The sequence below is a fragment of the Diceros bicornis genome, chromosome 5 (assembly GCF_020826845.1).
Source record: "Diceros bicornis minor isolate mBicDic1 chromosome 5, mDicBic1.mat.cur, whole genome shotgun sequence".
In the NCBI taxonomy this organism is placed as follows: domain Eukaryota; kingdom Metazoa; phylum Chordata; class Mammalia; order Perissodactyla; family Rhinocerotidae; genus Diceros; species Diceros bicornis.
The window spans coordinates 31,451,834-31,476,838 of NC_080744.1; the positions used below are offsets into that span (position 1 = coordinate 31,451,834).

A 25,005-nucleotide genomic window follows, 5' to 3' on the forward strand; every position below is an offset into this window, starting at 1 on the left:
TGTGGAAGAATTGACATGTCCTGGATGGAGAAACAAAAGAGAAACGTATTTTTAGATCTCTTCCAGCTAAATGATTTTGTTAATTAGGATAAGGAGCATCTCTTCCATTTTATTTTCAAAATTTTAAAATGTAACATTACTGTAAATCTATTCTAAGAGGTTTCCCAATTCTATATAGGTCAAGTTCTATATAGATCAAGACATTTAAATGATGATTCCATTAAGTACTATAGAATCTGAATTTTTCACATATTATAATCTTTTAAGTAGTCTAAATAAATGATGGCTATAATTCATGTCATTATTATTTGTATGTGTAATAGCTAGACCAGAACACAGAACTCAAAGTGGAATATATTCTGATGGCAATGGTCTTAGGAGAGCAGCACTCTTTCCATGGAGGGTCTGGGATGCCTCAAAGTGACCAGACACGCAGAACCTAGCATCTCCCTCTAGAAGCCACTCAGAGACTATAACTCAGAGCCCTAGATGGATAGTCAAGAAATATGAAGACTTAAGAGAGGAGGGGGTAAGTTTCCAGATCTGCTGATATTTGTTATTTGTATTACTTTGTCTTCTTTGCTCTTGAATGGATTGTAAAGTAAGTATATTTTGTCTTTGACCACATTTCTCCTTTTCTTAGCTTTAGCTCTCGTTCCTGAGGTCTGCCCCTCTCATGTTAAGCTCATCTGCTCTTTACCTGTCTTCTGCAGCAACCTATCCAAGCTAATACTTCTTGGGTAATGAATCAGGTTTAAAATGGATCACTTATTTTTCCATCGTCAAAATTCTAATTTATTGCATGCATAAGATCTCAGCTAAGGAAGCCGTCTGGTAACTTACTTGTTTTTCTGTAATAGCTGACAGAGCACCCTTCCCTTAACAATGTAAGTAAAACTAGGGAGTGCAGTAGCTTAGTCTAAAAGAAGGCCACTCTAATGCTGGGTGCTAGTAGGAAATAATTTTGGGCACTGGGGCTTTTACGACTGCACATCTGATCAAGCCCCTCAGGCTGCCACTTCTTCTCCTTCATCATTGTTTTCCATCTAAATGGCAATCTTGGTCTCCTGCTGCATTCAATAATCCAATTTTGCTTTGCCTTCATTTTTCTTATCTGTCAATTTTCTCTCTGATTTTAAAAACCTTTTTACTTCTTTTAAAAAGGCAATGCCTTCTTGCCCACTGGCTGAACTCTGTTTATGTAAACTTTACACAGAATATTACATATGTTTTTTCCACATGACTCCATAAATCCTGTTCTGATTTTGCTAACTCTATTTCTTATAAATTCATTAACTGAAGTTCACCACCATTTCTTTTGCTGTTCTCATCTGTTATTTTTTGCTACTCAATTTTCAATTTGGAGGAAGCACCACTTGTATTTTCATTTCATAGTATATTTCTCATTGTTATTCCTACTTCATGGAGGCCTTAAAAATCTTTGGCTGCAAGTATTTCCCTTAGTGATCAGAAGGAATTCTGTTGCCTTATTTTTCTGCTCATTCCAACAGAAATTTTGAGTAGTTCATAGTTCATGACATGAAGGTTAGGTTACAAGTCATAATGGTCTATACAACTCTTAGTAAAATTCTTCTGATAACCCTAGATTCCTACTTTGTATATGTTCAATTTCTTTTTTCATTACTTTATTCCACATAACTGATATCTATTATTTTTTCATCTTTATATTATCTCTAAGGCTTAGCAGAGTACTACACACTTTATAGACACTGCATAAATATTTGTTGGGTGAATGAGTGACTAAGCCAAGAAATCCTATAGGCATCATTTTTCAACTGCTTTTCAGTCAGCACAAAGAATTATGATACATGAATCTTGCCCCAAGTGTTTTATAATATATTTGGGGACATAAAACCCATTCATATTTATTAGAAAGCCACTGAAAAATTAGTGTGATAGAAATTATAGATGTAAAACTTCAGATAAGGGAAGAATTCAGAATACTGAAAAGAGGCTTCCTGAAAGTGGAAATTGAACTAGAAGCAAGCAGAGTGTTTGACACTCTCCAGGGATTTGATGACTACAGCATTTCTTCAAGTGTTCTTATCTTTTCTAGAGAAAGAGGATCCATAGGTAGCAGACCCAAATTGTATTTTCTGTCATGAACGTGGACTCCACAACGGCAGGAATTCTTGTCAGTGCTGTACCCCAATGCCTGGAATGGTGCATGGCACTCTGGGCACTCAAAAATATTTATTGAATTAACGAATAAAAACCATTCAGAGAACCACTCAGGAGTCAATTATATACCTACTTGCCCAAGAACATGTTGGGTGGCTGATTATCATAGGTTCCCTGTCATCAGTGGACATTAGTTGTTCAGACTTGGTCCTCGATGTAGTTGGAGTCAGAAGTCACTTACTTGTAGTTTCAGGGAAAAAGTCAGGATGCACTATTCATCCTTCCTCCTTCAATATCTCTTCTGTCTTCCTAACTGGCTATCTGAAATGCCCTCTGTCATATTCCATGCTTAGTTTTAAGATTTTCCTTTTTCTCCTAAAATATTTGTTCACATGTAAGAAAGTTGTAGTATACAGAATAATGGCCCCCAAAGATGTCCATGTCTTAATCTCTGGACCTGCAAATATGTTGCCCTACATAGCAAAAGAGACTTTGCAGATGTGATTAAGAATTTTGAGTTGGGAAAATAAGCCTGGTTTATCTGGATGAGCCCAATGTATTCATAAGAGTCCTTAAAAGATGAAGGCAGGAAGATCAGAGTCAGAGAGGAGCTGTGATGACAGAGGCAGAATTTCAAATGATGTACTTTGAAGAGGGAGGAAAATGTCACGAACCAAATGATGCAGGCAACCTTGGAAAAGACAAGGAAACGGATTCTCCCCTAGATCCTCCAGAAGGAATGCACTTCTGCCAATACTTTGATTTTAACTCAGAAGATACATTTCTGCCTTCTCATCTCCAGAATTGTGAGATAATGTATTTGTGTTTTTTTAAGCCACTAAATTTCTGGTAATTTGTTACAGCAGAAATAGGAAACTAATACAAAGGCTATTTAATGCAAAGAACTTTCAACGGGAGTCAGGGGCTCCTGATTCTGGTATAAACTCTCCCGCTAGTTACATTTGTGATGATGAGCAGTCACTTCCTATATCTCTTTCTACATAAATAATTTCACTGGTAAAGCATGGATGTTGTACTAAATCAGGAACAACCCATTGAACAGTGGACCTGTGACGGTTTATCTCTGGCAATATTTTAATCTCTGAAGAATTGTAATTTTGTCTTTACCTCCCCATGCTGGGACATGGCTACCTTCCATGGATTATTTTTATGGACTTTATAATTCAATCATCACCCTCTCTCAATTCCAGACACAGGCACTGTCTGGCTCTTTTCACCCTGTATTTTATTCCTGTCACTCTTTTAACCATTATAAATGTATTTTGAAAAAGAAAAGAGACTGCCTTTATGTTGCAAAGTTCTTATCTTTGGGGATCCAATGAATATATGTATGTATATGTATATATACTATATATACTGTATATGTATATATACTATATATATACTGTATATGTATATATACTATATATATACTGTATATGTATATATACTATATATATACTGTATATGTATATATACTGTATATATATAGTGTGTATATATATACTAGAGAAGGACATTGTTTGTCTCAGTTCATCACATATTTTATGTTAGAAATTGAGATTTTTGGGGGGAGGTGATCATCGTTTATAAAATAAAATGTTTTTGCCATTTTGAAACATATCAAAGGCCTTTTATTGATTATTTTAAATTAATAATTGATACTCCCAATTTCTTTTTATGACAGAATTTTCCTGTGCAAATCTTACTTTGTGTAGATAAACAACTGTGGAAATGAGGCTTGGAATCCTCTGATAACTTTTTATTGGCAACACCAAACATACTATTAATATGAAACTTACTGGATTATGATATACTCTCTTGACTCGACGGTCATTTTTCAGTCTCATTGATTTCTTCCTTCATTCAACAGGTGAGAAGCACTTGTGTTACTCACTATTGGTGATTGTGATGGAGGGAAAGCTATTCATATGAACCGAATGAAGCTACATGTTAATTGAAGAGATGGAAATTTATATAATCATAAGAGGCAGAGTGAAATAAATGCTAACAGTGCAGAGGAAGTATGGAGACTTGGACAGTTTTGGAAGATTTCACAAATGAGGGAGCATTTGAGATGGGATGTTGAGAACTGGATTTTGTGAATTGAAGAACTGAATAGAGAAATTTTGAAAGTTGAAAGAAAGAAAATTTGAAAGTTTGAGCAATACGAATAACAGAATAGAGACTTTGAAAGCAATATACAGTGCATGGGGAATAGTTAGGTGGCTCATATGAGAGGCTGAAATCATATCCATCTACAAGAAATCAAAGTCAAAAGTGTTTAGAGATATCCTTATATGTTATTGAAGTTGAACACACTGGGCAGGAGGAAATAGGAAATATCCATGTAATACTAGAAGAAAGCAGAAGGGAAGTAGGTCCAGAGATGGAATTAATTTAGTAGTAGTAGTTTTGAAAACCATTGTGCCATATGGGAACCAGCTGACTCCTCTAAGTAGAAGTCAGATATGCACGAGATGAAGATTATCTGGCCATGTGAGATGATAATATGATAATTGTTTTCATGGACTCGAGGCTTTCTTTCTTGAACACTAATACTTGCCTAGGCAATTCTGATCCATTTTCTTTGTCCTTTAGGTAACATGAAAACTCATCCTCTTAGTGTGTGAGGCAATGGATGGAAGGAATCACTCCATAGTATCAGAGTTTGTGTTCCTGGGACTCACCAATGCATGGGAGATCCAGCTTCTCCTTTTTGTCTTCTCCTTCTTGTTCTACTTTGCAAGCGTGATGGGAAACCTTGTCGTTGTGTTCACTGTATCCCTGGATGCTCATCTGCACTCTTCCATGTATTTCTTCTTGGTCAACCTCTCGGTCATTGATATGTTATTTTGCTCAATCACAGCCCCTAAAATGATTGGTGATATTTTCAAGAAGCACAAAGCCATCTCCTTTTGTGGCTGTATTACCCAGACCTTCTTAATTCATGCAGTTGGGGGCACTGAGATGGTGCTGCTCATAGGCATGGCCTTCGACAGATATGTGGCCATATGTAAGCCTCTCCACTACCTGACCATCATGAGTCCAAGAATGTGTCTATACATTTTTGTCACTTCCTGGATCATTGGCCTTGTCCATTCATTGGTTCAATTAGTTTTTGTGGCAGATTTGTCTTTTTGTGGCCCTAATGTATTGGACAGTTTTTACTGTGACCTTCCCCAGCTCCTCAGACTTGCCTGCACAAATACCCAAGAACTGGAGTTCATGGTCACTGTCAGTAGTGGGCTCATTGCTGTGAGCTCCTTTGTCTTGCTGGTCATTTCCTACATTTTCATTCCGTTCACTGTTTGGAAACATTCTTCTGGTGGTTCATCCAGGGCCCTCTCCACTTTGTCAGCTCATATCACTGTGGTAGTTTTGTTCTTCGGGCCACCGATGTTTTTCTACACATGGCCTTCTCCCACATCACACCTGGATAAATATCTTGCTATTTTTGATGTATTTATCACTCCCTTTCTGAATCCAGTCATCTATACATTCAGGAACAAAGAGATGAAAGTGGCAATGAGGAGACTGCATAGTCGTCTTGTGCATTACTGGAAGATTTCATAAATGGATGGCTGTGAAGATATGGAACTATAGATTCTCCAGCATGCTGGTTGCAGAGAAGACATTATGTAATTTCAGAAAAATACTCAAGACTTAGGCCATGTTATATGCCTAGAAATCTACTCTCTATTAAAATACGGTATTTATTTCACCTTTAAATTAGAAGTGATATTATTCTATGACACTTTGTACATCAAAGTATTAAAACCAAATCATATCTCCTTTGCAACCTACATGGTCTAGGAGAGGGCCACGAGATTGAGCAAGTAATAATATTTTATCTTTTCCTATATTGGACAGATTATTCTATTGATAGACAAACTATGCCTTCATATTATCTTTCATCTACTTATTACATAGTGTATTGATTTTAATTCTCTTTGTTCCTACTCTGTTTGCTTCTTATTTCCCCAGTTTCTACATATTCTGCTTCCTTATCAGGCTCTATCTGCCAGTCTGGGAAGTTGTTAATCTTATGTTAAAATTTTAGAATTTAGAGCTGGGATAGATTACCAACACCATTTGTTTTAGTCCCTTCAGTTGCACATGCTAAAACCCAGGAATTGGGGGAGGACTGTAATTTTCCTGAGGGCACACAGTCAGAAATCACCAGAGAGAGCCAGGCTCTAGAAACCATGCCTCTAGTTGCCAGGTCAGAGCCCTTTCAGTTTCAAATCAATTTGGTATTTGAATTTCTGCTTATATTCCATGCTTTCATACTTTTCCTGTATGTATGTTTGAAGAGTGAGCTTTACTCCTCTCACTTGTATTCCTTCTTCCTAGTAAATTTTCACTAGCATTTAGCACTCTTTTATCATTTCTAAATTCTTTCCTAATTTCTACTACTACAATACATTTTTTTAAATTTTAACTTATTTCATTGGGGTTACATTGGTTTATAACATTATATAAATTTCAAGTGTATGTCACTATATGTCAACTTCTGTATAGACTGCATAGTATTCACCACCAAAAATCTGGTTGCCATCTGTTGCCATACACATGTGCCCCTTTACCTGTTTCACCCTCCTTCCACCCCCTTCTGCTCTGATAACCACCAATCTGTTCTCCATATCGATGTGTCTCTTTGTTTATCTTCCACATATGAAGGAAATCATACAGTAATTGTCTCTCCCTCTGACTTATTTCACTTAGCATAATACCTTCAAAGTCCACCTGTGTGGTCACAAATGGCATGATTTCATCATTTTCATGGCTGAGTAGTATTCTATTGTATCTATACACCACATCTTCATTATCCATTCATCCATTGATGAACATTTAGGTTGATTCCAAGTCTTGGCTATTGTGAATAATGCTGCAATGAACACAGGGGTGCATATATGTTTTCGAATCAGTGTTTTTGTGTTCTTTGCATAAATACCCAGAGATGGAATAGCTGGATCATATGGTATTTCTATTTTTAATTTTTTGAGGAATCTCCAAACTGTTTTCCATAGTGGCTGCACCAGTTTACATGTCCACCAGCAATGTACAGGGGTTCCTCTTTCTCTGAAAAATCTTCTCCAACACTTGTTAGTTCTTGTCTTTTTAACAATAGCCATTCTGACGGGTATGAGGTGATATCTCATTGTAGTTTTGACTTGCATTTCCCTAATAATTAGTGATGTTGAAAGTCTTTTCCTGTGCCTGTTGACCATCTGTGTATCTTCTTTGGAAAAATGTCTGTTCATATCCTCTGCCCATTTTTTGATTGGGTTGTTTGTGTTTTTGTCGTTAAGTTGTATGAGTTATTTATACATTTTGGATATTAACCCCTTATCATAGATATGACTTACAAATCTTCTCCCAATTGTTAGGTTGTCTTTTCATTTTGTTAATGATTTCTTTTGTTGTGCAGAAGCTTTTTAGTCTGATATAGTCCCATTTGTTTATTTTTTCTTTTGTTTCGTTTGCCTAAGGAGACATGATATTCAAAAAGATACTGCCAAGACCGATGTCAAAGAGCATACTGCCTATACTTTCTTTTAGGAGTTTTATGGTTTCAGGCCTTACATTCAGGTCTCTAATCCACTTTGAGGTAATTTTTGTGTATGGTGTAAGACAATGGTCTACTTTCATTCTTCTGCATGAGGTTGTCCAGTTATCCCAACACCATTTATTGAAGAGACTTTTGTTTTTCCATTGTAGGTTCTTGGCTCCTTTGTTGAAGATTAGCTGTCCATAGATGTGTGGGTTTATTTCTGGGCTCTCAATTCTGTTCCATTGATCTGTGTGTCTGCTTTTCTGTCAGTACCATGCTGTTTTGATTACTATAGCTTTGTAGTATATTTTGAAATCAGGGAGTGTGATACCTCCAGCTTTCTTCTTTTTTCTCAGAACTGCTTCAGTTATTTGGGGTCTTTTGTTATTCTGTATAAATCTTAGGATTCTTTGTTCTATTTCCGTGAAAAGTGTCATTAGAATTCTGATTTCATTGAATCTGTAGATCACTTTAGGTAATATGGACATTTTAACTATGTTAATTCTTCCAATCCAGGAACATGGAATAGCTTTCCATTTCTTTATGTCTTCTTCAGTTTCTTTCAACAACATCTTATGGTTTCCAATGTACAAGTCGTTCACCTCCTTGGTTAAATTTATCCCTAGGTATTTTATTCTTTTTGTTGCTATTGTAAATGGGATTGTAGTCTTGATTTCTCTTTCTGCTAGTTCCTTGTTAGTGTATAGAAATGCAACTGATTTTTGTATGTTGATTTTGTACCCTGCAACTTTACTATATTGTTAATTATTTCACAGGCACCTCCACCACAGGGATTTTTTTGGGTCTGCAGGTGCTGCTGCGGGTGAGGGGTCTGAAGTTGTGGGTGCCTCTGCAGCTGGGGGGACTTTGGGTCATGGGCTCTGCTGTCATTGTTACCAGGCTCTCCATGGGCTCTCCACCAGCCCGGGTGCTGCAGCCACGTGTACCACCAGCACTGCTGCTCCCAGGTATCAGGAGGTGCTGGCAACACCAGCTGAGGGCGCTGGGTTCATGGGTTTCACGGCCTCTGCTGGGGTCCAGGGGTTTTGTAGGCAGCCCCCCGCTGCTGGTAGGGCCAGTGTGGGAGTGCTTTCACTGGGAGCTGGGCCAAGTACCTCTATGGCTCCTGAAACCCCAGGTCACAGGTGCCCACCCACCACTGCTGTTCCTGCAGCCTCTGGTCTCAGGCACCAGTCAGCTTTTTGGAACCTCAGGTCACAGCACAGCCAGGGGTAGGTGGGGTGGGTATCCATGTCTACATAAGAACTGGCAATTTGAGGAAAAGTGAGTTTGAAGGAGAAGGAGCTATAATATGGAACCTAATAGAACAACACTAAGTGTTCTTTAGTTACCCTGGAATGAGTAATGGAATAAAAAGTTAGAAGTCAAAAATAAATTTTCTCTAGATGTACTAAAAGAAAGAGAAATACGCAACCAAATACCAGAGAATATAGAAACTCACCGTTTGATGTGTGAAACTTACAATTCAAAAGTTTTAATTCCACTTGAGGCATAGTCTGGATCCAGTTTTCCACCCTGAGCAATAGTCAAAGGTAGGATTCTAGATGAAGTAACCAGGATATGATATTTATTGACCTAGAAGTCATCAAATACCTACAATAAACCACCTGGTTGACTATGTTCTGAAACCACCTTCTCTTATAAATTAGTTGTGCTCATTTTTAAATTGCTTTTCTCAAACATGTTAATTTTAACCATTTAACACATTAAATATCCATGATATAAAAGAACAGACCTAGCTCTTTGCCTTTTATTGTGATTAATTCTTTTTCTTGACACATACAGAATTGATCAGTCTTCCAAGACACTTAATTCTTTATAGATGAAGGAAATATTGGTAGCTGGGGTTCCAAATAATAGAATTATCAAGCTTAAAGGGACCTACAGACATGTCCTAGGGTCAAATATCTAAACCATCATTTATAAATTTTCAATCTAAAAATATTGCAGGGTTAGAACCTCCCTAGGTAAAACATCCTGTATTTTTTCTTTTAAATTGTCATAAAATCCTTCTGCATACCTAAATAAAAGTCTTCCTCCCCTAATTTAAGACATTTCCTTATTTTTTATAACTGTGTGCAATATAAATAATTTTCAGTGTCCCTTTCAATTAACTTTATACACACATAAACTCAACCAAGTTCCCCCTTAGCTTTCTATATCTGAAACTCAAAAACTCAGTCCCTTTTATATTTCCTCTTAGAATCTCTTTCTCATCCACCTCGCCCCTCCAAAAAAAAAAATAAAATTTACCAACTTTCTCTAAACCCTTCTGCATTCTACTTACAGTTTAGAGACAAAATTAGCAAAACATTCTAAAATTCCAAAATACGTAAGACGGCAAGAGAATTAATTTGATCTCCTGATAGTTTTCATTTTGCTTGCAAATTTTCCACATCATATTTTAAGATGATATTTACATTGGAAATAATTTATTCAGCTTTGGGTCTTTGGGTGTCTCTTCTATTCAGGTTTCTGTAATCCTCTTTTCCATCTTCAAAATTTTACAAGTATCTAATAAATACCTGCCTTTTCACAGAAGATAGTCAGTTTGTATTTCATCTCTTTTGAAAAGCTAATGGAGAGTACAACAACTCTTGTTTTCTAGGTTTCATATGTCATCAATTTTTCTTACCTGTTTATCAAATTGCAAAGTATGAGAATTATTCATATAATCGTTGCTGGCAACAGAGTGCTGAATCCCAAAGATTATAAAGCCATTGACTTTTTCTATCTTTCACATCACCCTAGCACTGTGTAATTCTAGTTAAAAGTCAAGGTGTTAACCTTCTCCAACACGTCAATACCCCTTTTCACAACTATTCTCCACTACTAGTTAATTTGCCTGACACTAGCTACTTTCCTTATTGTTAAATTTATTGTCATTATTTCATTTTACCTTTATAAAGAAAAGACCATCTTCACGGAGTTTGAGATATTCCTGTGTTCTCTAACACAAAGTGCCATAAAATCTTGCCATATGTGGAAAGGAAGCTAATTAACAGTCTAGAGGACAGTGATCAAGTGATACTGCAAACACAGGTGTGTAGAAGGAGCTCATGGGTCAAGGGACTTTACAATTAGGGACTGTTTAATTTGACCAGAAAAACCATAGGTCCTAGAAACTCATAATAAGACACTGGAGAAGAAGAGGAAACAATACATATTTATCAACATAGAAGGACAGAACATACAGTACTCAAGATTTTCTTACCTTGATTTATAGCTTTCAAATATTTCAACATATGGCTTATGGGTTTCCACTTTTACTCTTGCCCTAGTCCTCACAAATGTCAGAGGCAAGCCCTTTTTCATCTGCTGGTTCAGTGACATGAGGAGCCCAAAATGGTCACAGGCCAGTCTCAGCTGTCTTCCCTCTAGAAACATTCTTCTCTGGGACGCTAGGACCTCTGAACATACTAAACCAAAGTTCCCGTCAAAAGGAAACATAGATCCTCCTAGGAAGCATAAATCTTCATAGTAAATGATTTGGTCCATTTATAAAATGATTTTTAAAGTGACTTTTTCCACTTTGGGTTCATATATTCTGAGTATAGGACAGAGGGCAATATATATTGGCCACTGGTTTAAGATAAGTACTGCATCAAATAGCCAGCATCCTAAACTTGCAAGGTGTTCACCTCCCAGTTGGGACAAAAGCTGAGCATTCACCAGGCCATTCCACCACTCTATCAGTAAGTTGTTCCTGGGTTGTGGAGCATGAGTAAGTGTAGTGAATGCTATGGGTGTAAGCCCATAGTCACACTTCATTTTCTATAAAAATGTGCCCAGAACCGAAGTTGAATGGGACACCATAGGATTAGATAAGGCAGGAAAGGATTCTATAGGTCTATGAATGGTAATGCTAGCAAAAGCATCATGAGTGGGAAAAAAAAATCAGTATCCAGAATAAATGTATAGTGTTATGAAGAAAAGTCTCTAATACTTCCAGAAAAAGTGGGCAGTGAGTCTCCTGAGAGTATGGTGAGGTATGGTACCACAGAAGGTATTGAGGCTCTACTTTTGCATTGGCAATTTGGGCACTCAGCCATGATGGTAGCCAGATCACCCTTAGCAGGGGGAAATTCATATTGTTGAGTCTATGCAGAGACATCAACTATGCCACTATGGCCATTGTTTAGTACCAATTAAGAACGAATTAGGAGGGAGGGGTCAAGATGGCAGCATAGGCAGACTCTGAACTCACCTCCTCCCGCAGACACAGCCAATTTACAACTACTTGTGGAAAAATTACCCCTGAGAGAGAACTGAAAACTGGATAAGAGGAACTCCTGCAACAACGGACAATCCTAATTGAGGTAGGAGAGGCAGAAACTACCTTTTGGAGAGAAAAAAGGCCGCCTTCACAAGCAGCCAGCGTCACCGCCCTGGAGCAGCCCACAGGTACGCAGCCTCCCTGGAGGAGCAGGGTCCTGAGCTGGGGAGCGCCCCCGCTGTAGACATTTTGTGGACCCAGCACAATCGAGACAGGTGGCATAATATCTGACTTTGCCTGCTACTAAAACATTGGGGAGTACCCCCAGAAAGCCTGGTTCACAAAGAAATTAAAACCGACTCTTAAAGGGCCCACGTGCAAACTCACCCGTTTCAGAAAGCAAACTAAAATCACCAGAAAGAAAGGTGCACAGTGCTTTGGTGAAAAGAGACTCACCTAATAGGCCCTGTGTGCATCTCAGTGAGAAGTGAGACCTCTCCAGGGACTGGGACATTGGCAGTGGCCATTGATGTGGCCTGGTGTGGGTGTGCTGACACAGACGCCATTGGAGTTCTCCCTGAGGCCTGCTAGCCCAGGGTCTGCCCCACCCGCTAGAGCACCGATTTATTTTTTTTTTTTTTTGAGCTTGCCACTGTCTTTTTTTTTTTTTTTAATTTTTGTTTATTGCAGTAACATTGATTTATAACATTGTAAAAATTTCAGGTGTACATCATTGTACTCCTATTTCTGCATAGATTACATCATGTTCACCACCAAAATACTAATTACAACCCATCACCACACACATGTACCAAATTATCCCTTTCCCCCTCCTCCCTCCCCTCTTCCCCTCTGGTAACCACCAATGCAATCTCTGTCCCTATGTGTTTGTTTATTGTTGTTATTATCTACTACTTAATGAAGGAAAGGAATAACCTCAATGGTGAGAAACTGAAAGCTATCCCTCTAAGAACAGGAACCAGACAAGGATACCCACTGTCACCACTCCTATTTAACATAGTACTGGAAGGCCTAGCCAGAGGAATCAGGCAAGAGAAAGAAATAAAAGGGATCCAAATTGGAAAGGAAGAAGTGAAACTGTCACTATTTGCAGATGACATGATTTTATATATAGAAAACCCTAAAGAATCCACCAGAAAACTTTTAGAAGTAATAGAGTACTGATTTAATTCTGCTCAGCCAGGGCAGGCACCCCACCCTAGAGACTGGCCCCACCCAACAGCAGGCCCTCAGGCAACTTGTGGGCCTGCATAGATTGGTGACTGGATTCTCTGCAGCCAGGCAACTGAGCTGACTTCAGTGGGGCAGGGCATGCACAAGGAGCGGGTGGAGAGTGTGGGGCAGTGGTAGAGTGTGTGGGGCTCCCACCGTGGAGAGACTGGGTCCGCTTCGGGAGGTCGGGGAGCACACAGGGGGGAGGACTGTTTGACTGTGTGTGTGGACCTGTGGGGGGCAGGGCTTGTCAGCTGCAGAAGACTTGTGCTTCTCAAACACCCACATAGGGGGTTTGCCCCCACCTTCTAAAGCCTGAAACAATTGGGTGCTCCCGTGCCTGAGGCCAGCCCCACACAGCTGCAATCCTCAGAGAGCTGACAAGAGACCTAAAGGCTGGAGGCGTATAGCAATTGTAAGGCCCAGAGTCTAACAACCTGCCACGCTGGGGGCCTACTCACTTAAAAGAAAGACTGCAACACAAATGTGGTATTAGAACTTGCAGCCAACTGTGCTGGGGCTCCCCATACCTGATAAAGAGACTGAAGGGCCCACAACAACTAAAACAGCTGAGCATTACAACAGCTGACCAGGAATATAACTCGGCCTACCTGGGCGCATAAGGGAGAGCAAACAGGCCACAACAGAAGGACACACGTAGCCCACATAGGGGTCACCCCTGGAACATTGAGAACTGAGGGAAGCACACGGCAGGCCTCCTAAGCCGTCATTTACATAAGGCCACCTATCCAAGACCAGGACACATAGCTGACCTACCTAATACGTAGAGACAAGCACAGGGAAAGAGGCAAAATGAGGAGGCAAAGGAATACATTCCAAGTAAGGGAACAGGACAAAACCCCAGAAAAGGAACTAAGTGAACAGAAATGAGAAACCTACCTGACAGAGAGTTCAAACAAAGAGTGTTAAGGATACTCACTGATCTGGGGAGAAGAATAGATGAACTCAGTGAGAATGTCAACAAAGAAATGGAAGATATAAAAAAGAACCAAACAGAAATGAAGAATACAATACTGGAAATGAAAAATTCGCTAGAGGGACTCAAAAGCAGAGTAGAGGATACAGAAGAACGGGTCTGTGAGCTGGAAGAAAGACTAGAAGAAATTACCCAAGCTGAATAGGTAAAAGAGAAAAGAATTAAAAAGAGTGAAGACAGTCTAAGGGACCTCTGGGACAACATCAAGTGCACTAACATCTATGTTATAGGTGTCCCGGAAGGAGCAAAGCGAGACAAAGGGGCAGAGAATCTATTTCAAGAAATACTAGATGAAAACTTCCCTAACCTAAGGAAGGAAACAGACATCCAGGTACAGGAAGCACAGAGAGCCCCAAACAAGATAAACCCAAAGAGGCCCACACCAAGACACATCATAATCAAAATGTCCAGAATTAAAGATAAAGAGAGAATCCTAAAAGCCGCAAGAGAAAGTCAAGTTACATACAAAGGCAACCCCATAAGGCTATCAGCTGACTTCTCAGCAGAAACCTTACAGGCTAGAAGAGAATGGCATGAATATTTAAAGTAGTAAAAGGAAAAAACTTACAGCCAAGAATACTCTACCCAGCATTGTTATCATTCAAAATGGAAGGAGAGATCAAAAATTTCCCAGACAAGCAAAAATTAAAGGAGTTTGTCACCAAGAAACCTGTGCTACAAGAAATGTTAAAGGGACTGAGTTAAGGGGAAAAGAGAAGACCACAAATGGGAAAAATTATCTATTTCCATGATAAGATGGTAATGGATACAAATACACAAAAAAGAGGTTAGATATGATATCAAAAACATAAAATGAGGGAGGAGGTAAGTTAAAGAGTAGAGCTTTCAGACAGAGGTCAAACTAAAGAGACCATCAATTCTGTATAGAAGAAGAAAGGAACAGAGAAGGACTACTAAAACACTGAGAAAACAAAAGTTAAAAAATGGCAGTAAGTACATACTTATCAATAGCTACTTTAAATGTCAATGGACTAAATGCTCCAATTAAAAGGCATAGGGTGGCTGATTGGATAAAAAAACAAGACCCATATATATGCTGCATACAAGAGACACACTTCAGACCTAAAGACACTCACAAACTGAAAGTGAAGGGGTGGGAAAAGATACTCCATGCAAATGGCAATGAAAAGAAAGCTGGGGTAGCAGTACTCATATCAGACAAAATAGACTTTAAAACAAAAACTGTAAAAAGAGACAAAGAAGGGCATTACATAATGATCAAGGGAACAATCCAACAAGAGGATATAACACTTGTAAGTATCTACGCACCCAATGTAGGTGCACCTAAATGTATAAAGCAATTATTAACAGACATAAAAAGAGAAATAGACAGTAACACAATAATAGTAGGGGACTTTAACACTCCACTTATACCAACGGATAGATCATCCAAACAGAAGATCAATAAGGAAACATTGGCCTTAAACGATACGCTAGAACAGATGGACCTAGTAGATATATACAGAGCATTCCATCCGAAAACTGAAGAATACACGTTCTTTTCAAATGCACATGGAACATTCTCCAGGATTGTTCACATATTAGGCCACAAAACAAGTCTCCATAAATTTAAGAAGATTGAAATAATACCAAGCATCTTTTCTGACCACAACGGTATGAAACTAGAAATCAACTATAGGAAGAAAATTAGAAAAGCCACAAATACGTGGACATTAAACAAAATGCTACTGAACAACGACGGGGTCAACGAAGAAATCAAAAAATACCTAGAGACAGATGAAAATGAAAATACGACATGCCAGAATTTATGGGATACAGCAAAAGTGGTTCTAAGAGGGAAGTTTATAGCAATACAGGCCTATCTCAACAAACAAGAAAAATCTCAAATAAACAATCTAACAATGCACCTAAGGGAACTGGAAAAAGAAGAACAAACCAAGCCCAAAATCGGTAGAAGAAGGGAAATAATAAAAATCAGAGCAGAATTAAATGAAATAGAGACCAAAAAACAATAGAAAAAATTAATAAAACCAAGAGCTGGTTCTTTGAAAAGATCAACAAAATTGACAAACCTTTAGCTAGACTCACCAAGAAAAAAAGAGAGAAGGCACAAATAAGTAAAATCAGAAATGAAAGAGGAGAAATTACAACAGACACCTCAGAAATACAAAAGATTATAAGAGAATACTATGACAAGCTATATGCCAACCAATTCGACAATCTGGAAGAAATGGATAAATTCTTAGAGTCATACAACCTTCCAAAACTGGATCTAGAAGAAGTAGAGAATTTGAATAGACCAATCACCAGTAAGGAGATCGAAACAGTAATCAAAAACCTCCCCAAAAATAAAAGTCCAGGACCAGACGGCTTCCCTGATGAATTCTACCAAACATTCAAAGTAGACTTAATACCTGTGCTTCTCAAACACTTCCAAAAAATTGAGGAGGGGAGGAAGCTCCCTAACTCATTCTATGAAGCCGACATTACCCTGATACCAAAACCAGACAAGGACAACACCAAAAAAGAAAACCACAGGCCAATATCACTGATGAACATCGATACAAAAATCCTCAACAAAATACTAGCAAATCGCATACAACAATACGTTAAAAAGACTATACACCATGATCAAGTGGGAGTTATTCCAGGGATACAGGGATGGTTTAACATTCGCAAATCAATCAACGTGATACACCACATTAATAAAATGAAGAATAAAAATCACATGATCATCTCAATAGATGCAGAGAAAGCATTTGACAAGATACAGCATCCATTTATGATAAAAACTCTTAATAAAACGGGTGTAGAAGGAAAGTACCTCAACATAATAAAGACCATATATGAGAAACCCACAGCTAATATCATCCTCAATGGTGAAAAACTGAAAGCTATCCCTCTAAGAACAGGAAGCAGACAAGGATGCCCACTGTCACCACTCCTATTTAACATAGTACTGGAAGTCCTAGCCAGAGCAATCAGGCAAGAGAAAGAAATAAAAGGGATCCAAATTGGAAAGGAAGAAGTGAAACTGTCACTATTTGCAGATGACATGATTTTATCTATAGAAAACCCTAAAGAATCCACCAGAAAACTTTTAGAAGTAATAAATGAATATGGTAAAGTTGCAGGATACAAAATCAACACACAAAAAGCAGTTGCATTTCTATACACTAACAACGAGGTAGCAGAAAGAGAAATTAAGAATACCATCCCATTTACAATTGCAACAAAAAGAATAAAATACCGAGGAATAAACTTCAAGAAGGGGTGAAAGAGCTGTACACGGAAAACTATAAAACACTGCTGAAAGAAATTGAAGAAGACACAAAGAAATGGAAAGATATTCCGTGCTCTTGGATTGGAAGAATTAACATAGTTAAGATGTCCATACTTCCTAAAGCCATCTATAGATTCAGTGCAATCCCTATCAAAGTTCCAACAACATTTTTCACAGAAATAGAACAAAGAATCCTAAAATTTATATGGAACAACAAAAGACCCCGAATAGCTAAAGGAATCCTGAGAAAAAAGAACAAAGCTGGAGATATCACACTCCCTGATTTCAAAATATACTACAAAGCTATCATAACCAAAACAGCATGGTACTGGCACAAAAGCAGACACACAGATCAATGGAATAGAATCGAAAGCCCAGAAATAAACCCACACATCTATGGACAGCTAATCTTTGACAAAGGAGCCAAGAACATACAATGGAGAAAAGAAAGTCTCTTCAACAAATGGTGTTGGGAAAACTGGATAGCCACATGCAAAAAAATGAAAGTAGACCCTTACCTTACACCATACACAAAAATTAACTCCAAATGGATTAACGACTTGAATGTAAGACCTGAAACTATGAAACTTCTAGAAGAAAACATAGGCAGTACGCTCTTCGACATTGGTCTTAGCAACATTTTTTCAAGCACCATGTCTGACCAGGCAAGAGAAACAATAGAAAAAATAAACAAATGGGAGCACATCAAACTAAAAAGCTTCTGCACAGCAAAGGAAACCATCAACAAAACGAAAAGACAACCTAACAATTGGGAGAAGATATTTGCAAACCATACATCTGATAAGGGCGTAATCCCCAAAATATATAAAGAACTCATGCATCTCAACAACAAAAAAACTAACAAGCCAATTAAAAAATGGGCAAAAGACCTGAACAGACATTTCTCCAAAGAAGATATACAGATGGCCAACAGACACATGAAAAGATGTTCAAAATCATTAACTATCAGGGAAATGCAAATCAAAACTGCAATGAAATATCACCTCACGCCCGTCAGAATGGCTATAATTAACAAGACAGGAAACAACATGTGTTGGAGAAGATGTGGAGAGAAGGGAACTCTCATACACTGCTGGTGGGAGTGCAAACTGGTGCAGCCACTATGGAAAACAGTATGGAGATTCCTCAAAAAATCAAGGATAGAACCACCATATGATCCAGTTTCCACTGCTGGGTATTTATCCAAAGAACTTGAAAACACCAATAGGTAAAGATACATGCACCCCTGTGTTCATTGCAGCGTTATTCACAGTAGCCAAGACTTAGAAGCAACCTAAGTGCCCATCAAAGGACAAATGGATAAAGAAGCTGTGGTATATATACACAACGGAATACTACTCAGCCATAAGAAACGATGAAATCCAGGTATTTGTGACAACATGGATGGACACTGAGGGTATAATGCAAAGTGAAATAAGTCAGAGGGAGAAGGTCAAAAACCATATGATTTCCTCCATTAAATAGTAGATAATAACAACAATAAACAAACACATAGAGACAAAGATTGGATTGATGGTTACCAGAGGGGAAGTGGGGAGGGGGGAGGGCAAAGGGATAATTTGGCACATGTGTGTGGTGATGGGTTGTAATTAGTATTTGGGTGGTGAACATGATGTAATCTATGCAGAAATAGAAGAATAATGATGTACACCTGAAATTTATACAGTGTTATAAACCAATGTTACTGCAATAAACAAAAAATTTTTAAAAAATAAAATAAAATAAAAAGAACGAATTAGGCACTTAATTAGTACATGGTACCAATGAAGCCATACGAGGAAAGCTGGGGAAAGAGGCTGATTTATATCACAGAGGCAAGACATCTTGTTCCTGTACAGTGAATAACCTCTAATAGGCTTTTACATGGGTATTCTCTGTGCCCTTTCTGAACAGTCCATCCACATAACTCTCCCTAGACTCCATCTCAAAAAATTTATACACTTGTTCTTTCTTAGGCCTTAAACAAACAAATGAACCATTAGGCCTGCCCACAAATCAGTAAGATCTGTACCACAGGCCATCTTTCCCTCTAAGGGAAGTGTACAACTAAAAGTATTCCCTGAGGTTCTTCCCATTAGAAGGGTTTTCCTTTCCCACAATCCTCGGGGCAGTTTCTGGGTAGGGTTTGATACAGTGGTCATTCACTTCCAGGTAGTGCCAGCATAACACGTACATCCATTCATAAACCAAGCTCATGTTTTCTCCTCTATTGTTAATTGGTTATAGAGAATAATCCATGTGGGAAGAAAGATGCAGTGAAAGAATAGGAGACCATGGGAGTCTGAGCCTCCTGCTCATATAGGCTACTTTTGCCTTCCAGATTGTCTACAGAGGCTTTTCTTGCACCAGAACTACCTCAAAACTGGCAGTCTTATACATTTCCCAATAAATAGTTTGAAGCAACACAGTCAAGTGTGGTATATGTTGCCTCCAAAATACAAAGAAATTCAGCAAGGATTGTTCTTCTTTCTTTGCTGGGTATTGCAATGTGCAGCAACTTTAACAGAAATATCATGACACGTTCCCGACCAAATGGAGATATCACTAATGTGGAAGGTCCCAAAAATTTTGACAGATCCATCTCATCATCTGACACACATGTCTTACTACTTCTAGCTCACAAGGTCTGATTAGCATAATGTCATTAGAGTAACGGACCAACATATTATGATACCAAAACCTTCAAGTACTCTCTCTGACAATAATGTGAGAAGGATCAGGAAAATTGTGTCAAAAGTTGGGTTCCCAGGGGTCGGCCCTGTGGCGTAATGGTTAGGTTCACCTGCTCCGCTTTGGCTGACTGGGGTTTGCTGGTTCATATCCCTGGGGTGGACCTACGCACCACTCACCAAGCCATGCTGTGGCACCATCCCACATAAAGTAGAGGAAGATGGGCACGGATGTTAGCCCAGGGCCAGTCTTCCTCAGCAAGAAAAGAGGAGGATTGGCAACAGATGCCAGCTCAGGGCTAATCTTCCTCAAAAAAAAAAAAAAAAACAAGTTGGGTTCCCAGAGAAGCAGATTCTGAGATGAAGATAAGCGTATGGGAAGTTTGTTAGAGAGTGCTATCAGGATCAATTCTATTTGGAGGTAGGAAATTAAGCAGGATGTGCCAAAGGCAGAAGTTAGACAACAGTACAGTTACAATAAGGCCTCAGTCAACCTTTCAAGGAGCTCTGAACCTGGCATGACCTTTCAGAATTGTCCCAAATTAACTGTTAATCAGTCATTAGATGCAAAATAACACAGAAAGAGGGCATGGCTTTGGGTACTTTGGCTGTCTTGAGCCAAAGACATTCCAAAGAGAGCAGAATGATGAGAGATGTCAGACAACAACTCCCAACAGCTGGAGGTATAAATTTTTCTATCCTAAAGAGGGGATTTGGGTGGCAGAGCATAGCTCATGTGACATCCACCCCTAACACTTGTATCTTCTTGATTTATTTAGGTTCTAGGATCAGCTCCTTCAGGACTTTGGTGAACCTCTTATTCTGTGGGCATCTTATCAGAAGATGTTAATCAGTTAATCAGTTAATGGAATGAATTACAAAACTTGCTCCTGAAGTGAGTAGTGAGACCAGAACTGGTACTTATGTCCCTCATCCACTATATAGTCTAGATTCCTTAGTTGTCAATTCTTCTGACCTAGATGACTCAGCTGATAAGGTGACCTAAGTCCTGATGCACACTCCAAGCACCTGTTTACTATGCTCTTCTCAAGCCATGGCTGTTGAATTTGTCTGTTTACCACCAAAATTGGTTACAGGAATTCTAAAAGTCCCCTATATGGATCAACTGGTGCCAGACTGCATCCTCCCTAATCTCACTCTGTAACATTAGCCTTACTCTTCTTCTTAATGATCAATTACCCCAACCAGGGTGGTGAATCCTTTTCTTCCCTGTATGTTCTTGGTGCAAGAAGCCTGAATTTCCTGGGACAAGGAAAATTTCCTGAATTTTTCCATAGACAAAAATTTAATGGAACTTTTACTGTGTCCCTGATGGAAATGTTTCCTTTTGTTTTTGAAACCATGACTTCTAAACCCATAGTGCCCAGGGTTCCAAGGATGGGAAGCTCAAATTTCCCAACTGTACTCTGGTTCCTGTATGTATGCTACTTAATGGGGACACAGCACCAAATAAAAATTATTTATTGTATATATATATAGTATTCTAGAGAATACCACCACATTCTCAAAATATAATCTCCAAGCTAGTGGTTCAGCTGCAAATGCAGTAAGCCATTTCATTGCTCTTTTATGCCAGCAGATTCTGGGTGGTACTGTAGAATGGAGACAGTAGATCCAATGTCATATGCCAACTCCTACACCTCCTTTTCTTTAATGTAGATCCTTGGTATTCTATGATGTTTGTGGGATGCCATGTCTGTTTGTGAATTTTAGGAAAATGGTTGCTGTAGGACCATAGCAATTTGCAGTTTGATTATCCTGTTGACACTTGCTATGAACTTCACATCTTTTGTCTTCTCACTAACAATTTTTCTAATTCCGTGGTAGTCCAGGTAGTATGGCCCAGGCAGTAGGGTCCTTTGCCCAGAGACTGGAACTGCTGCAAAAGAACCTTTTCCAGATCTGGGCTCCACTCAAAGCTGACAGACTTTCATGTCATCTGGTATATGGCTTAGAGCGGTATTCCTGGATATAGACTATGTTTCCTCCAGAAAAGGAAGAAACCATACTGTTTTCCATAACAGCTGTACCATTTTACATTCCACGTCTTCACCAACATTTGTTATCTTTTATTTTGCTAATAGCCTTCCCAAAAGATCTGAGGTGATATTTCATTTTGTTTTTGATTTGCATTTTCCTGATAATTAGTTATATTGATCATCTTTTCATATACCTATTGTCCATTTGTATGTCTTCTTTCGATGTCTATTCAAATGTCTGTTCAAATCCTTTGCCCATTTTTTAACTGGGTTGCTTTTTGCTTTTGAGTTGTTTGAGTTCCTTATTTATTTTGGATATTAATCCTTTATCAGATATGTCATTTGTAAATATTTTCTCCAATTCTATAGCTTGTCTTTTGACTCTGTGATTTTTTTTTTTTACTGTTCAGAAGATTTTTAGTTTGATGTAGTTCCACTTTTCTAATTTTGCTTGTGTTGCATATGCTTTTGGTGTCATATCAGAGAAATCAATGCCAAACCCAGTGACATGAGTCTTTTCTCCCATGCTTCTTCTATAAATTTTAAAGCTCCAGCTCTTACTTTGAAGTCTTTAATCCATTTTGAGTTGATTTTTGTATATGGTGTAAGGTAAGGATTTAATTTCATTGTTTTTCATGTGGATGTCCAGTTTTCTCAACACCATTTGTTGAAGAGACTATCATTTCCCCATTGTGTATTCTTGACACCCTCGTCAAAGATCAGTTGACTGTGTAGGTTTATTACTGGGCTCTAGAGTCTGTTCATTTGGTCTATATGTCTGTCTCTACACCAGTACCACACCGTTTTAACCACTGCAGATTTGTAGGATGTTTTGTTATCAGGAAATATGATGCTTTTGGCTTTATTCTTCTATCTTGATATTGCTTTGGCTATCAAGGTCATTTGTGGTTCCATATGAATTTTAGGATTGTTTTTTCTATTTCTGTAAAAATTATCATTGAAATTTTGGTAGAGATTGCATTGAATCTGTGGATCATGTTGAGTAATATGGACAATTTAGCAATATTAAGTCTTCCAATCCATTATCATGGGATGTGTTTCCATTTATTTGCATCTGCTTTAATTTCTTTCATAATTAATTTGTAGTTTTCCTCCAAGTCTTTTACCTCTTTGGTTAAATTTATCTCTAAGTATTTTATTCTTTTTGATTCTAACTGTGACTGTTTTCTTAATTTCTATATTGGACAGTTCACTGTTAACGGATAGAAACACTTTAGAATTACCATATGATCCAGCAGTCCCACTTCATGGTATATATTCAAGAGAATTGTAATCAAGATCTCAAAGAGATATATGCACACCCATATTCTTTGCAGCATTATTCACAATAGTCAAGATAAGGAAATAACCTAAATATCCATCAACAGATGAATGGATAAAGAAAATGTAATATATATGTATATACACACATACACGCACAATAGAATATTATTCAGCCTTAAAAAAGAAAGGAAATCCTGTCATACGTGACAACATGGATGAACCTTGAGTACACTGTGCCAAGTAAAATAAGCCAGTTACAGAAAGACAAATACTGCTTAATTTCTCTCATATGAGGTATCTAAAATAGTCAAATTCATAGAAACAGACAGTAGAATGGAGATTTCTGGATGCTGGGGGGGAGGAGGGAATGGGAAGTTATTAGTGAAAGGGTAAAAAGTTTCAGGTATACAAGATGATAAATCCTAGAAATAAAAGCCTATCAGTACTATATTGTACATTTAAAAATTTGCTAAGAGGATAGATCTTATGTTAAGTGTTTCTATCACGAAAAGTAATAACAATAAAAATAAAGAGGGAGGGAGGAAACTTTGTAAGTGATGGATATGTTTACAGCATAGATTGTGGTGACAGTTTCATGAATGTATACCTAACTCCAAATTCATCAAGCTGTGTATATTAAATAAGTTTAGTTTTTTGTATGTCATTCATACCACAATAAAGTGGTTTAAAAATATATGGAGAGAGTAAACCGTTTGTAAATGATGAGTTAAAGTAGCCATGACTTTTGTCTTTAAGTGTCTTATATAGGCTGAGTCTACAGAATGATATTACAATTCAGTTTTAGTGGATGAGGAGATACAGCAAAAGATCGATTTGGGGGGTAATTTAGATAAAAATTTGTAATCCTCTACTTCTTAACCCTAGTCTGGAGTTACTCACAAATGATGGGTTTAACTTGGAGTTACTCGGAAATAATGAAATTTGCAGAGAAATATCTCAATCTGATCATCCTAGAAGTTTCTCCACTAGTTTGTTCTTCCTGAGGTGGGTAGAAAGATCTTGGGACACTCTTCAGACTAGTAGAAAGATGTACAGGAATGAGCACTGGAGATGCATGCTCCCAAAATGATTGTTTTTACTGCTGTCAATGCAGCAACCTTATAGAAGGCTTTTGTTACTAGAACCTGAATGAAACTTACTTAGTGACTATAAAATCCTTTTCTTTTGGAGTTAAGGAAACAAAGGTACAGAGAGGATAAATAGCTTTGCTCAAACTGAGGAACAAGTCAGTGGCAAATCTAGAAATAATATGTTTTACCCTTAGCTTCTAGACAATCCAGGTTATTTTCACTGCACCATGGTTCTTTTGCTGGGATGGTCCAAACTCTGCATCCAGTCTGTGGCCCAGGAAACCGTAATATATCGAAGCTACTTTCTTCAGCACTGTCCAAAATTCTTCACATTTTACTCCCATTGGACTCAATTCTTCTGCTCCTATTTAATTCTTTGCCTGGAGACCAACACTCAAGTCATCTGTGCAAGTGTCACTAGAATAACTTCTTCAATATGGCACATGAAGTCATGATTTGATTCCACTCATCCTGCTGTCTTCTATATTTTGGCTGTCAGTTTTTCTGCT

The 25,005-nt window shown here is 38.2% G+C and overlaps 1 protein-coding gene across 1 annotated transcript; it reads left to right on the forward strand.

Annotated features, from left to right (window-relative positions):
- The first annotated feature begins 4,770 nt into the window (after nucleotides 1-4,770).
- Nucleotides 4,771-5,718, forward strand: LOC131405386 (olfactory receptor 4F15-like). The gene has a single exon (XM_058540436.1). It carries the CDS (start codon nucleotides 4,780-4,782, stop codon nucleotides 5,716-5,718), a length of 939 nt encoding a protein of 312 aa, XP_058396419.1. The 5' UTR covers nucleotides 4,771-4,779.
- The last annotated feature ends 19,287 nt before the right edge of the window (nucleotides 5,719-25,005 follow it).